This window comes from Labeo rohita, chromosome 17 (genome assembly GCF_022985175.1).
Source record: "Labeo rohita strain BAU-BD-2019 chromosome 17, IGBB_LRoh.1.0, whole genome shotgun sequence".
Classification (NCBI taxonomy): Eukaryota; Metazoa; Chordata; class Actinopteri; order Cypriniformes; family Cyprinidae; genus Labeo; species Labeo rohita.
The window spans coordinates 28,161,453-28,174,605 of record NC_066885.1 but is presented as its reverse complement, the minus strand read 5'-3'; the positions used below and the strand labels follow the sequence as shown (position 1 = coordinate 28,174,605).

Here is a 13,153-nt window from a genome sequence, read left to right as displayed (position 1 = left end):
TGATTTTGATAATGCATGCTCTCTAAGGGCTTGTTTACACCTGGTCATTTCATGCATTTTCTCTGTTTGGATAGCTATCTGATTATGAAAAGGCCAGTTGTAAATGCCCTCCGAAATGATTTTTTAAATCAAATCGCTCAAACCACTTCAGGAGGTGGTCTGGGATGCATTCCAGGTGAAACTGGTGTGTAAATGCATTTGGTTTTTGAAACCACATATATGACTCTGGACCACAAAACCAGTCATAAGGGTCCATTTTTTAAAAACTGAGATTTATACATCATCTAAAAGCTGAAGCTTTTAATTGATGGATGGATTGTTAGGATAGGACAATATTTGGCCAAGATACTAGATTCCAGATTTGAAAATCTGGAATCTTAGGGTGCAAAAGAAACAAAATATTAAAATTGCATTTAAAGTTGTCCAAATGAAGTATTTAGCTATGCATATTACTAATCAAAAATTAAGTTTTGATATATTTACAGTAGGAAATTTACAACACATCTTCATGGAACATGATCTTTACTTAATATCCTAATGATTTTTGGCATAACAGAAAAATCAGTAACTTTGACCCATACAATGAATTGTTGGGTATTTCTACAAATATACCTGTACTACTTACAACTGGTTTTGTGGTCCAGGGTCACATATGTAAATTTTACTCCTTCCAAAATGTTAAAATAATAAACAAGTCAGAGCGTGTTATAAGCTAAATGATGTGTTATAATTAGGAGTGGAATGGTTCAACTTACTCACGGTTCGGTTTGTATCATGGTTTTAGAGTCACGGTTTTCGGTACGGTTCGGTATGTGCTATGTTTAGGGGAAAACTACAATGTCAAATAAAAATAAAGAAAATAAGAATAATCTATCTAACTACAAACAACAGCACAAATGTTTTTTAGGTAGGTCTAACATTAGTTTTTAGGTACAGAAATTGAATAAAGTAATCAAATGTAAAATAGCATTGCATATTTTACTGTATAAATTAAAGATGAATCTTTATTAAAGTTACAAAAGCTTGTTGTTGCTGTATAATTAATATTAAGAAAATGCTGTCACTTTAAGAGAATGCACTGATCCAGTGCACTAATGCAGTATGTTTAGCTGGCTGGCTATGTCTGCTATAGGACACTTACCAAGACGGGTATTTTGACATAATTTTTGTGTGAATTTTTCCATTTAAACACAATACTTCAGAGCAGAGCCACCGCCAGGGCACTTCCATTGGGGGTGCATTTAAATTTGTAGGGAGAGGCACAAATCATGTTTTGGGTGGGAAGCATGCAATCTGTGATTGTGTGCAGCTGCTGATGCCTGCAAAAGTGTGCAACTGCTTTTTTACGTGTGCGGTTTCACTTTTGCTTTCGAAATCGATCACGTTCAGCAAGGAGAGGATGAAGGAGGTGGGAGAGTAACTCGTTTGGGGAGGCATGGCCCCCAATGCCCCCACTTGGTCCTGGCCCTGCTTCAGAGAGAGCTTAACATTTATATGCTTTCTGAGGTGTGTTTTTGCACACTTCGGATGAGTGCGCACCCAAATCTTCCCATTGCTTGCGCAAGCTTGCGTCCTCTGGCTTTTAAATGTTTAAATTAGCAACATTTTAGAGAAATTAAGATGGAAAAAATGTTACTTTCAAACCAAGCAACTTTCTGTTGGTTAACCAGACAAATTCAAGTGACCATCCCACTGTTAAGTCTTTGTGGGGATGATTTAAATGAATGATTTCACCTGTAGAAAAATGGTAAATGCAATCTCATGTAAGATTTTAAAGTCTTCATGAAATCAAAATTGACTTTATTTGCTTTGTTAGCACATGTTGCTAGTCTTACAGGTGAACAATTTTTCCATGCAAGCAAAAAAAAAAGTTTGTCTTGGTAATCTTTAATCAAAATCTTAAAGAGCAGGTCATATGGGTTTTCGAAAAATATCTCTTTTGCAGTTTGTAACATAGCTATCCTTCAATGTAAACAGTCTGCAAAGTTGTTACTTAAAACAATGCATGATAAATAAAGATATTGCCTCTCAAAAGGAGTCGATACTGAATCACCTTAACGAGTCATATTTTCGAATCTTTTGCCTGTACCGATCTACGTCACTCTGTAACATATTAGCATAATCCCCACCTGCCCAGAAAATATGAACAGTCTGACCTGCCCACAAACACCTCTGCTCGTTAGTGTGTTTACATCATGTCAAGAAAACGCTGTGTTTTGCACTGTGAAAGCAAGTTTGTTTTGTTTTTATTGCTGAAAGATGATGACGTGAAGAATCAGTGGTTAAAATTCATTTTTTCCACAATACCACAGCAGTACAATTCAAACCTTTTGTTGTGTTTTCATCATCATTTTACAGAGGACTGCTTCTCTGATCTTGGTGAGTTCAACGCCGGATTCTGTAAATGCTTGTCCATGAAAGATAAGTTCGTACCTTCTTTGTTTCGACCAACAAACGTCTCCAAACCTCAATCTGTAAGTGAATTGATACGTTATGTGTACATTTTCAAGTGAGTGCTCAAAATATCAAGTTTTTTGTGCTAATATGTGATGTATACCTAGTGCAGCTTTAGGTTTCCAGGTAAACCACGATATTACTGTCTTACTGAAATATTTCTGATAATTCGCTGTGAACCCACTGTTTCCTAAGCATGAGTCGATTAATGTAGAGTGTCGTTGTTCTAAATCAGGGGTGCTCAACCCTGGTCCTGGAGATCGACCTTCCTGCAGAGTTTAGTTCCAACCCTGACCAAACACACCTGAACCAGCTAATTAGGATCTCAAGGAGCACTTGATAATTACAGACAGGTGTGTTTGATCAGGGTTGGAACTAAACTCTGCAGGAAAGTTGATCTCCAGGAACAGGGTTGGGCACCCCTGTTCTAAATACTTTATCTAATAATAAATATTGTAGACATATTTTGGTTTACAAACTCTATTGTTTCATCATTTAGTCACGTTAGCACTTAGCTAACATATCCACTGTTATTGTTTTGTGAACTTGCTAAAATACTCCTCTCTGTACCAAATCACAACAGACTTGGCCAGCTGACCAATCAGAGCAGATCAGGCTTATGGAAGGGAGGGGTTTGCTCTGAACTTGCTTAGAATAAACCGTTTTAAAATTATTGACAAATGACTCTAATATTAAATGTATATTCTGAGAAAATTACAATGTTTTCTGACCTTAGATGCAATTAAACCTGTCGTAGAGGACTCCAATACAACATTACAGGAGAACTCCACATGTCTTTCTGTCTTCAGTCGTGAAGAAATTATGGTTTTTGAGGAAAACATTTCAGGATTTTTCTCCTTATGATGGACTTCATTGGTGCCCTGAATTTGAACTTCCAAAATGTGGTTTAAATCCAGCTTCAAAGGGCTCTAAATGATCCCAGCTGAGGAAGAAGGGTCTTATCTAGCGAAACGATCTGTCATTTTTTTCGGAAAATATTTTTTTTAATACTTTTTAAGCACAAAAGCTTGTGTAGCACAGGCTCTGGGATGCGCGTTCATGACGCTACATACTATTGAATCACGTCGAAAGGTCATGTGGAACTACAGACCCAGTGTTTACAAAGCGAACGTGCAAAGACTAAGAAAGTGCAAGTAAGTTTGTAAACGCTGTTTACAAACAAAAAGGTACAAGGATGTCAAGTTGTAGGAGAAAATAAGATTTTCACCATACTCAGTACACAGACTATGAACTTAGACGTGATTCATAGTAGTGATGGGAAGTTCGGATTATTTTACCTCGGACCTTCGAGTCTCTTTCAGCAAAATGAACGAATCTTTTTTCGAGTCAATTCGTTTATTTTAGCAAAATATAATTAAAATGTTACGTGTTACTTCTCTAACACATCTACTGCTTACACAAATGTTGATCACACTACAAACAAGACAAAATTATAATGCTATAAGAAACAGAAAAGATTAATTCATTGTCAATGGGTCTTTAGTCTATTAGCTCACCTCACCTCTTATCTGACAAGTTTTCGGGTTTGAGTCGTTCGTTTATCACGTGACAGCCCCATAAGATGAACGAAGGACTCGAAAAACCCGAAGACTTGAAACAGGTGAAATAATTCCTGTACAGAACCTAATAGGATGTTGCGCATGTGCGACTGAACGAATCACTCCCTGAGACGACTCGTTCTTCCCGAGTCACATTAAAGATTCGTTCAAAATGAAAGAACTGTGCAGGAACGACCCATCACTAATTCGTAGAATCGTGGACGCGCATCCCAGAGCCTGTGCTACACAAGCTTTTGTGCTTAAAAAGTATACACATTTTTATTTTCCGAAAAAAAATTACAGATCGTTTCGCTAGATAAGACCCTTTTTCCTCAGCTTTGAAGCTGCATTTAAACTACATTTTGGAAGTTCAGAATCGGGGCACCAATGAAGTCCATTATATAGAGAAAAAAAACCTAAATTGTTTTCCTCAAAAACCACAATTTCTTTACGACTGAAGATAGAAAGAGATGAACATCTTGGATGACAAGGGGGTGAGTACATTATTTGTAAATTGTTGTTCTGGAAGTGGACTTCTCCTTAACATTCAATATTCAGTTTCATTTGGAAATACATTACTGTACTAAAATGAAGTCAGAAGCAAATTTCTGTTCACATTGACTTGACTAACATCAAGCATGTCTCTTGTCTCTTTAGTGTTCCAACAAGTCAATAACTGTAAGCAGTCCTGAACTACAAGAATATAATTTCTTAATGCAATACACAATGTAGTCAATACACACTTCATATCATCACCACAATATATATTTTGTAATACTTCTCAGCCCTTCTCAGTAATTTTTAATCTGTTCCTTTAAATGTTTAAATGTGTCTAAATTTGGAGATATGCTTATTTCTTCCCAAAGTTCAATATTTTATGCCTTATTTTGGCACTTACCTGAGGGACTGTTGTCACGTAACGTTTACAAAGAATGGGGACATATATCAGCAGTTACTGACATAGCACAGCATGACCACACAGCTTGCTTAATAGAGTTGATTCAGACCAACTCACAGTACGATATAAACAGCATCACGTCTGTTAGGTATGACAGGGTCTCTCATTCTCTCTCTCTCTCTCTCACACACAGACACACACACACACACACAAGCTGCTGTTCAACATCTGTAGCTCAGCTCTGGGCTCCATCCTCCACCTCCCACTGAGCTTTCTACTCAAGGGCAAATAACAGAGGATACAAACCAACTCCACCATCAACTGCCATGTCAACAACAGCTCAGAGCAGCTAATATCTGTAAATATCTGTGTTTGATCTGTATTAAACAAAGTATATTTCTATACAGAAACTGAGGTGTTTTTAGTACCTTAAATCAGACATTGTGTGTCTGGAGGAAACAGGATTCACATTTAATTCTCATTTTCATTATAATATATACATCATTATAGAGTATCCTAACTAGTATCACATGTTTGTTTTTTTGTTTTGTTTTTTATTCAAATCTTTATTAAAGTCAGTACATCAATGTATAAATACTTCACAGTATAATTCATAAACCAATTAAATAATATTTTATTAAAAATATTGAAGATTTAATTTTTTACACCCACTTAAAACTCAAAAGTAAAACATTAGGATGCATCATGGTCGTAAAAATTTGAGAATGTGCTTGTCATGTAAATAATGCAAGAATTACAAAAATCTTTTTTTTTATGCATGACATAGTTTATTTTTTCTTCTGATTTTGGTGATGAAATATAACCAGAACATGTACTCATACAGGATTCTTGCTATTAAGAAAGGTTTTTTATATTTCTGGATCACCTTTTTGGATTGTCATAGCAATTCACTTTTCCACCTTATTAAGTACTGGCATTATAGAAATTACAGAGTTATTGCTGCTTTTAGCAATAACTGTAAAATGTTAACTCATCTTTTATATTCTCTCTCTATCCATCTGTCTTGTATTAAATGTACGAATAATCAATTTCCGCTGTATTGTCCTCTTCGCATATCGCTTATGACTTTATGTATTTAGATACCTGTGCTGATCACTTAATAATAGGGCACTGCTGGCATATGGACGCATCTGATATGCATGAATAGCATATAATGGCCCTCCCAGAAAGTCAAGCATTGGGTCACATTCTGATACTGAAGTAACCAGAGATGGATGGGTCCCTATGAGACATCTGACACACAAATGCACACCAGGGTAACACTGGGGGGTAGTAAATGTATGTACCTAGGCACAAATTTCATGTTTGAACCAAGACTGGAAACACTGTAATGTGCTCATAATTTTTCATAATTATGCTACATACAAATATTGGTATGTACTCATACAGGATGTGTTCACCAAACCATTCACACAGTTGCACAAATGCAAGGTAACCAAGGTCAGTTTCTCTGTCACCTAATTAATAATAGAGAATTGAGGCAGATGACCGGCGGCGAGGCAGAACACCACCCCCTCCAGCTCTCACTAAAACACCACACACGTACAACACATACAGACAGACACACCCACAAACACAGACACACACGCACGCACACACATATACCTACTCCTGTAGGATGCCATAACCTTGATGATCATGTGACTGAATTATAATGCCTTCACCGTCAGCACCTTCACATGCATATGAATACAGCTATCTTTAAATACCTGAATTACTATTAAGGTTAAACACAGAAAACCTTGGATGATTGTCAAATGTACTTTAAAGGACATGCACCTAAATCATGACCTCAGATAGAGGTCATTTCATGACAATTAATGTTAAGGCTATTGAAAAATATTCTATTAGCTAATAAATTAAAACTACAAAGCTAGTTTGAAATGTCTGCAGTTAGATTTGGGGTTAACACTTTGTGTCAATATATATTTCAAGATAAAATAAAACTGTGAGAATTATTCTTTGACAAACCACTTACACTGAAAAACTCTTAGTAATATTGAATTTATTTAGGCTACCTTTTATTTATCATTGGGCTTGAATGGTCAAATACATAAAATGTAAGTGCATGTCTTGGTGAATATTCATGTAAACACAGTCATGTTAAGTGAACATAAACAGTTTGGAAAGAAATCAGGCATGTGTCTACATGTAGGATCCATGCATTAAGTCTTAAAGTGACCGCAGTCCAATATATCTTGACATATAGGGCCTGTTTTACTAAACAGGACAAATTAGCACAAGAGCTCAATTCCAAAACAGCACAGATGGGAGGAAAATTTTCTGTGGGTGATTTACTAATAATGCACAAATTGAAGAAGACAGTCGAAACATCTCAACTAACACAATATCCTAAGCGCAGCGCAAATTAGCGTAAATGTTAATAAAGTACGTTGAAAAGAACCGGAGGCCAAAAAAATGAAGATTTGCTAGATGTTTTGATAGACCTGGTATTGCGTGACTCCTAGTTGAGGGTTCCAAGTCGTCTTTTATTTCCTGACATAAAATTGGCCTGACAAACAATATGTTCGAAACATGTTCTTCTAGCATTCCAATAAGTTAATTCATATGGAAAAAATCCTCTCCCTTCTACCACAAGCTCTCTCTTCTCTGCGGTGCCTCCTCCTAGCAACAGTACTTGCAGACATTTCAAGCGCAAAATAGTTTAAGACATGCTTTTTTGGGCGTTAAATAATGACGCAAATGCCAGTAATTTGCGTTAGTAAAATGCGTTGCATGATTCACTTGAATACTCTCATCCCATAGATTTTATGCTCCTACAAATGCATATTCAGTAAGGTCAGGTGCAAAATTAACTGAGTCCACGCCTTTTCAGCGCTAATTCATCACTGTGCGTCTTCAGTAAAACCTGACAGTACAATTTTAAAGCCAAAAAACGATTTGCGCTGGTGCAACCTGTTAATAAATCTAGCCCATAATGCTACTGTGAAATAAAATTACTCAGTATTGGTTACATCACCCACCCCTACTATGCTACTCTTTTGTTTTTTTTTTTGCTCTTTTTGCTACTCTACTCAGAAAATGAGTTAATTTAGTCAAATTATATTTACAGTAACAAATTATAGTTACCGTTATCAAATTTACAGTAATTAAATTATATTAAATAAATAGTAATTTCAAATTAACAGTTCTGTTGTTCTGAACAAACAACATATTCCAATGGCAATTTGTACGTTTTGGTAAAGCAGTTGCTAATTCATATAAATTTGTGCATTTTTATGCAATCTGTGGCATGATGATTAGGTTTACGTTAGTGAGGTGAGGTTAGTGGTGCTTGCTTTTCAACATAAAAACATAGTACATTTTAGTATGATGTGAATTCACCCGAAATCCACACCTAATAAAAAAGTTATGAAGTACAGAGTAAAACCCGGCTGGAAAATCACATATGAGTGGAGCGGAGTGACAAAGCTGTAACTGTTCTGCAATCGCTCCTAAAGATCCACTCCGGGTTTTCCATTTCGCATTCCCTGCACACTAGTGAAAGAAATCCGCTTTGAAATCCACACAAAAAACAGGAATGACTCCAGTGCTGTTATACTAAATATCATCACTCTTAGAACCGTGGTTCAATCCTACTTCAGGTAGTGTGTTCACACACTCTAATGTAAAACCCGTTCAGGACTGTGCTTAACCAATGTATATGTTTAAGGAAAAATTCAACAGTATATTAGTAAATAGGCCTTTTGAGTTCATTTCATTTAGGGGGTTAAGGAGTCCACCTATAGTCAATAGTAGCGATGAATGAAGCACGGCTCACAGAGAAGTCACTTTCAAACCCAACAGATTTTCCCGTTTGCGTGGATTCCTATTGAAATGACTGATTTCCACGGCGACGGTAACGTTAAATGTGATAGCACCTTTCAGGGTTGGGGTCAATTCAGGAATGAACTCAACAATTCCAATTCAAAGAAGGAAATGGAATTGGAATTGGAATTCAACAACAATTACAGAAAACAGAGTTGGAATTAAATTGGAATTACAGGAAGTGGAATTCAATTCAGGGAAATTCCACTGAATTCCGTTTATTGCTGTTTCTGAGCATTTATTTGTGATTGCATTTAGAGACATACATTTGAACTTTATTTATGATGCTTTACAAATACCAAGTAATGTATGAAATAGAGTTGATCAAATACAAGTAAATAAAAATGAGAACTGTACATTATGAATTAATAGTTGAATGACAGTGGTGATAAGTTTCATGGATGTACTATACATTCAATGTATGATTACCACATAATATATGTCTCAACTCACACAAAAAAAGAGTCATGCTCATTCATGTATTTCATTCACTTTTTATTGCATCGAATTATCATAATTTCCTGAAATTTGGCATCGCTAAGATTGCATCTCTCAGGCCTAAATATCTCAAGTGGAATTTAGTGGAATTTCAATTCTGTTTCCTGACATTCCAATTCAATTCCAATTCCATTTCCTGTCAGCTGCATGCAATTCCAATTCCATTCCAGGAAGTGAATTGGAATTTACCATTCATTCTCAATTCAATTCATGAATGGCCCCAACCCTGGCACCTTTAAAAACAGCCTAACACTTTGCGATTTATGGTTGATTTGCAAGTGGTTGTTTACAAGAGACGCGTTTTGCGTTAAAAAAAACATCCAGGCAGAGATGCTAGAGAAAGCAGATGTCTACAGACGCGTTTTTCAAAGTTGAACTACTTTTAACTCGCCACAAAACAGCAAGACGCGACGCTTACGTCCGCCTGACGCATATGCACATGAGAAAAACAGCGTTGACAGATTGCAAGAATGCGTCCTGTTCCTTAAGTTGCTCCGCTGAGGCGCTGTCCAGCACACCAGCCTCGTGAAGGTGATCGAGCGATCGCTTAGCGTGACGGAGATCACCTTCAGCAGCCTTGCGTGCTGGACAGCGCCTCAGCGGAGCAACTTCCACCTCCGTCTCTCTCCACTTTCTCAATCTTGCAATTAAATATACAGCAGCGTCTTATATAAGTAACGTTAGCCCGGCACTGGCTTGAATGCATTAGCACCATTGAGTTCACTACTCCTAAGTTGGCGTGCATTTGTCTAAAAAGATAAATGTATGGATTTCCGTCAAACATCCACGTGAATGTGCCTACCTGATTATGTCATCGTTATGTCCCAAATAAAATTTCTGCTTGTGTTCCCGTGTGTTGTACACAACTCCGACGCCGGCGACAAAGTACACGATCTCCTTGGCGGCCGTGTAGTACAGGTTGTTGCGGCACTGGTGTCCCCGGTAGCCGTAAACCCACTCGAGTCGTAGATGACAGTTCGGAGCTGTTCTGTCAGCCATGTTCGGACGTGTTTTGCTTCGAAGCGAACGGCTGGTGCTTCTTCATTCACCGACGCGACTAGCCGTCACATTCAGTCCCGTTTATCCGCTCAGTCCGCTGTCAGCGCCGCTTCGTCCGGCCAAAGACAAACGGATCGACGACATCTTTCAATTCAAGTGAAGTGCACAACTTTAGGCGGTTTGCATAATGTTAGGGCAAATGCTTTGTTTTGTCCAGACGCTGTAATTCGGCTCGGAGTCTGGCTTGTACTACTTGTGACATGTGCGAGGCATGCAGCTACTCTCTCTACTTCTGATCGGACGGGTGGCTTTGCTCTAGTGACATGTCAAAACCTGAGAACATGGATTTTTCGCATTAGTTAACTGGGACCGGCCAATCATAAGCGCCGATAGTGATGGACAGAAATTCTGGCCAATTAGGTAGCGAGGATGAGTTGAATGAAATTGTATGGACCAATGGCGAGCAGGAGGAGGAAGGCGTAAGATGTCTAAGCTGTGTATGGCCTGCTCATTTAGCGCAAATGGCAGTTTAATAGCTTTTGTCGTAGGCCTACTACAGTGCACTAGTTTAACTCTGTGAGGGCTGAACTGTTACTGACCTTTATAAAAGTAGCTTACAAACACGCTTCAGTTGAAAACAGAAAACGGAACTTCGTAATAATCTACTTTGTTTAATAGAGGTAAATAAATAAAGTCTTATCATTTTTCAAGTTTTCGCACATCAGTGTTATTTTAGCATCATACATATTTTGAATATTTTTTTCTTTTCATAATGTTTGGTCATTTTGTTTTGTCATTTTTATTAATTGTTTAGATATAAATGTTTAAATTATTTTTTTTAAATGAATCCAATGGCTATATAATTTCTAGTTTTAGTGTTTTTAAGTTTGTCATTTTAGTTTATGTCTCTCTCTATAGTAATTTTAGTACGTTATTTTATTGATGTATTGAGGTTTATATATATAAACACATAAACAAGGGAAAAAACAGTGCGACACTGTCATTTATTGTCTTATTAATAATGCATCACTGTAAAAGGTCTTTTGTAAATTAAAGAAAACAAAAGGATGTCACTTTCTGCCATTTGAGATTCCTGTCACAAAACTGAACTGAAACTCGTATATATAGGAATATATATAATATATGAAACTCAGCATATATAGGCTATTTTACGTGTCGCACTGTTTTTTCCCTTGTTTATGTGTTAATCAAATATATTTCAAGTATTTATTCCTTGTATGTATATATGTACCGCAGATTATGTATATATATAACATTATAATTTGATATAATATTTAGTATTTTCACATCTAGGTGGAAAAAAAATGTAATTTGTATTACTGTCTGTTCAAAATAAATGAAAAAAACTTAGCATAGCAAGCATAGTAGATTTGGTGCTTTTTTCCCATTGTACCGAAATCAAATATATATGTATATATTTTCATGATTTTTTATGACCATGTTCTCAATGTTAATTATTTTACCAAAACAAGAGGGGTCATACAAAATACATGTTCATTTTTATTTAGTACTGACCTGAATAGGATATTTCACATAAAAGATGTATACCTATAGTCCAAAATAATACATACGAAATTTATAAAAATGATCCCGTTTAAAAGTTTACATACACTTGATTCTTAATACTGTGTTGTTACCTGAATGATCCACAGTTGTGTTTTTCTGTTTAGTGATAGGTGTTCATAAGTGCCTTGTTTGTCCTGAACAATTAAACTGCCTGCTGTTCTTCAGAAAAATCCTTCAGGTCCCACAAATTCTTTGGTTTTCAACATTTTTGTGTATCTGAACCCTTTCCAACAATGATTGTATGATTTTGAGATCCATCTTTTCCCACTAAAGAACAAACGAGGGACTCATATGGAGCTATTACAGAAGGTTTAAACACTCACTGATGCTCCAGAAGGAAAAACAATGCATTAAGATCAGGGGGGCGAAAACTTTTTAATTTAAAAATCAGGGTAAATTTAACTTATTTTGTCTTCTGGGAAACATGTAAGTATCTTCTGTAGCTTCTGAAGGGCAGTACTAAATTAAATAATATGATATTTAGGCAAAATAAGAAAAATTTACACATCTCCATTCTTTTCAAAAGTTTACACCCCCTGGCTCTTAATGCATTTTTCCTTCTGGAGCATCAGTGAGCATTTGAACTGTCTGTAATAGTTGCATATGAGACCTTCCAGTTGTTCTCAGCATAAGATGGATCTCAAAATCATAGTCATTGTTGGAAAGGGTTCAAATGAACAAAAATGCTGGAAAACCAAAGAATTTGTGGGACCTGAAGGATTTTTCTGAAGAACAGCAGGCAGTTTAACTGTTCAGGACAAACAAGTGACTCATAAACAACTATCACTAAACAAAAAAACAGCTGTGGATTATTTAGGTAACAACATAGTATTCATAATTATTTTATAAACTCAATTATTATTTTTATGTGAAATATCTTATTTAGGTCAGTACTAAATAAAAAATGACAAGCATTTTGTATGATCCCTCTTATTTTGGCAAAACAATTAACATTTTGCAGATTCTGCAAGGTGTGTGTAAACTTTTGACCTCAACTGTAGTTTTACTGTTTTTGTTTTCTCTCCAGACACATTTTTCAAGTTAAACTACATTTAAACAGCAAGACTCGACATCCACTTTACGCATCAAAGAAAGTAATTCTAATAGGTCTGCAGTAACATGAAGGTGACTAAATGTGCTTGTAACTTAATAATAGGGAACTTCTGGCATGGACGCATCTGATATGCATGAATAGTGTATAATGGCCCTTTCAAAAAGTCAAACACTGGGTCACATTCTGATACTGATGTAACCAGAGATGTTAACCCATGATTAACCCATGAGCCTTACATGAAACCTGACACCAATT

At 36.4% G+C, this 13,153-nt stretch overlaps 1 protein-coding gene across 4 annotated transcripts in view; it reads right to left on the bottom strand.

Annotated features, from left to right (window-relative positions):
• The window catches only part of eml5 (EMAP like 5), a 128,942-nt gene extending 118,352 nt beyond the window's left edge, over positions 1–10,590 (bottom strand). For all 4 annotated transcript variants that reach the window (XM_051133784.1, XM_051133785.1, XM_051133787.1 and 1 more), the window contains exon 1: positions 10,061–10,590. In XM_051133784.1, coding sequence (XP_050989741.1) covers positions 10,061–10,257 — 197 coding nt within the window. In that variant the 5' untranslated portion in view covers positions 10,258–10,590. The remainder of the gene's footprint in view (positions 1–10,060) is intronic.
• Positions 10,591–13,153: the final 2,563 nt, after the last annotated feature.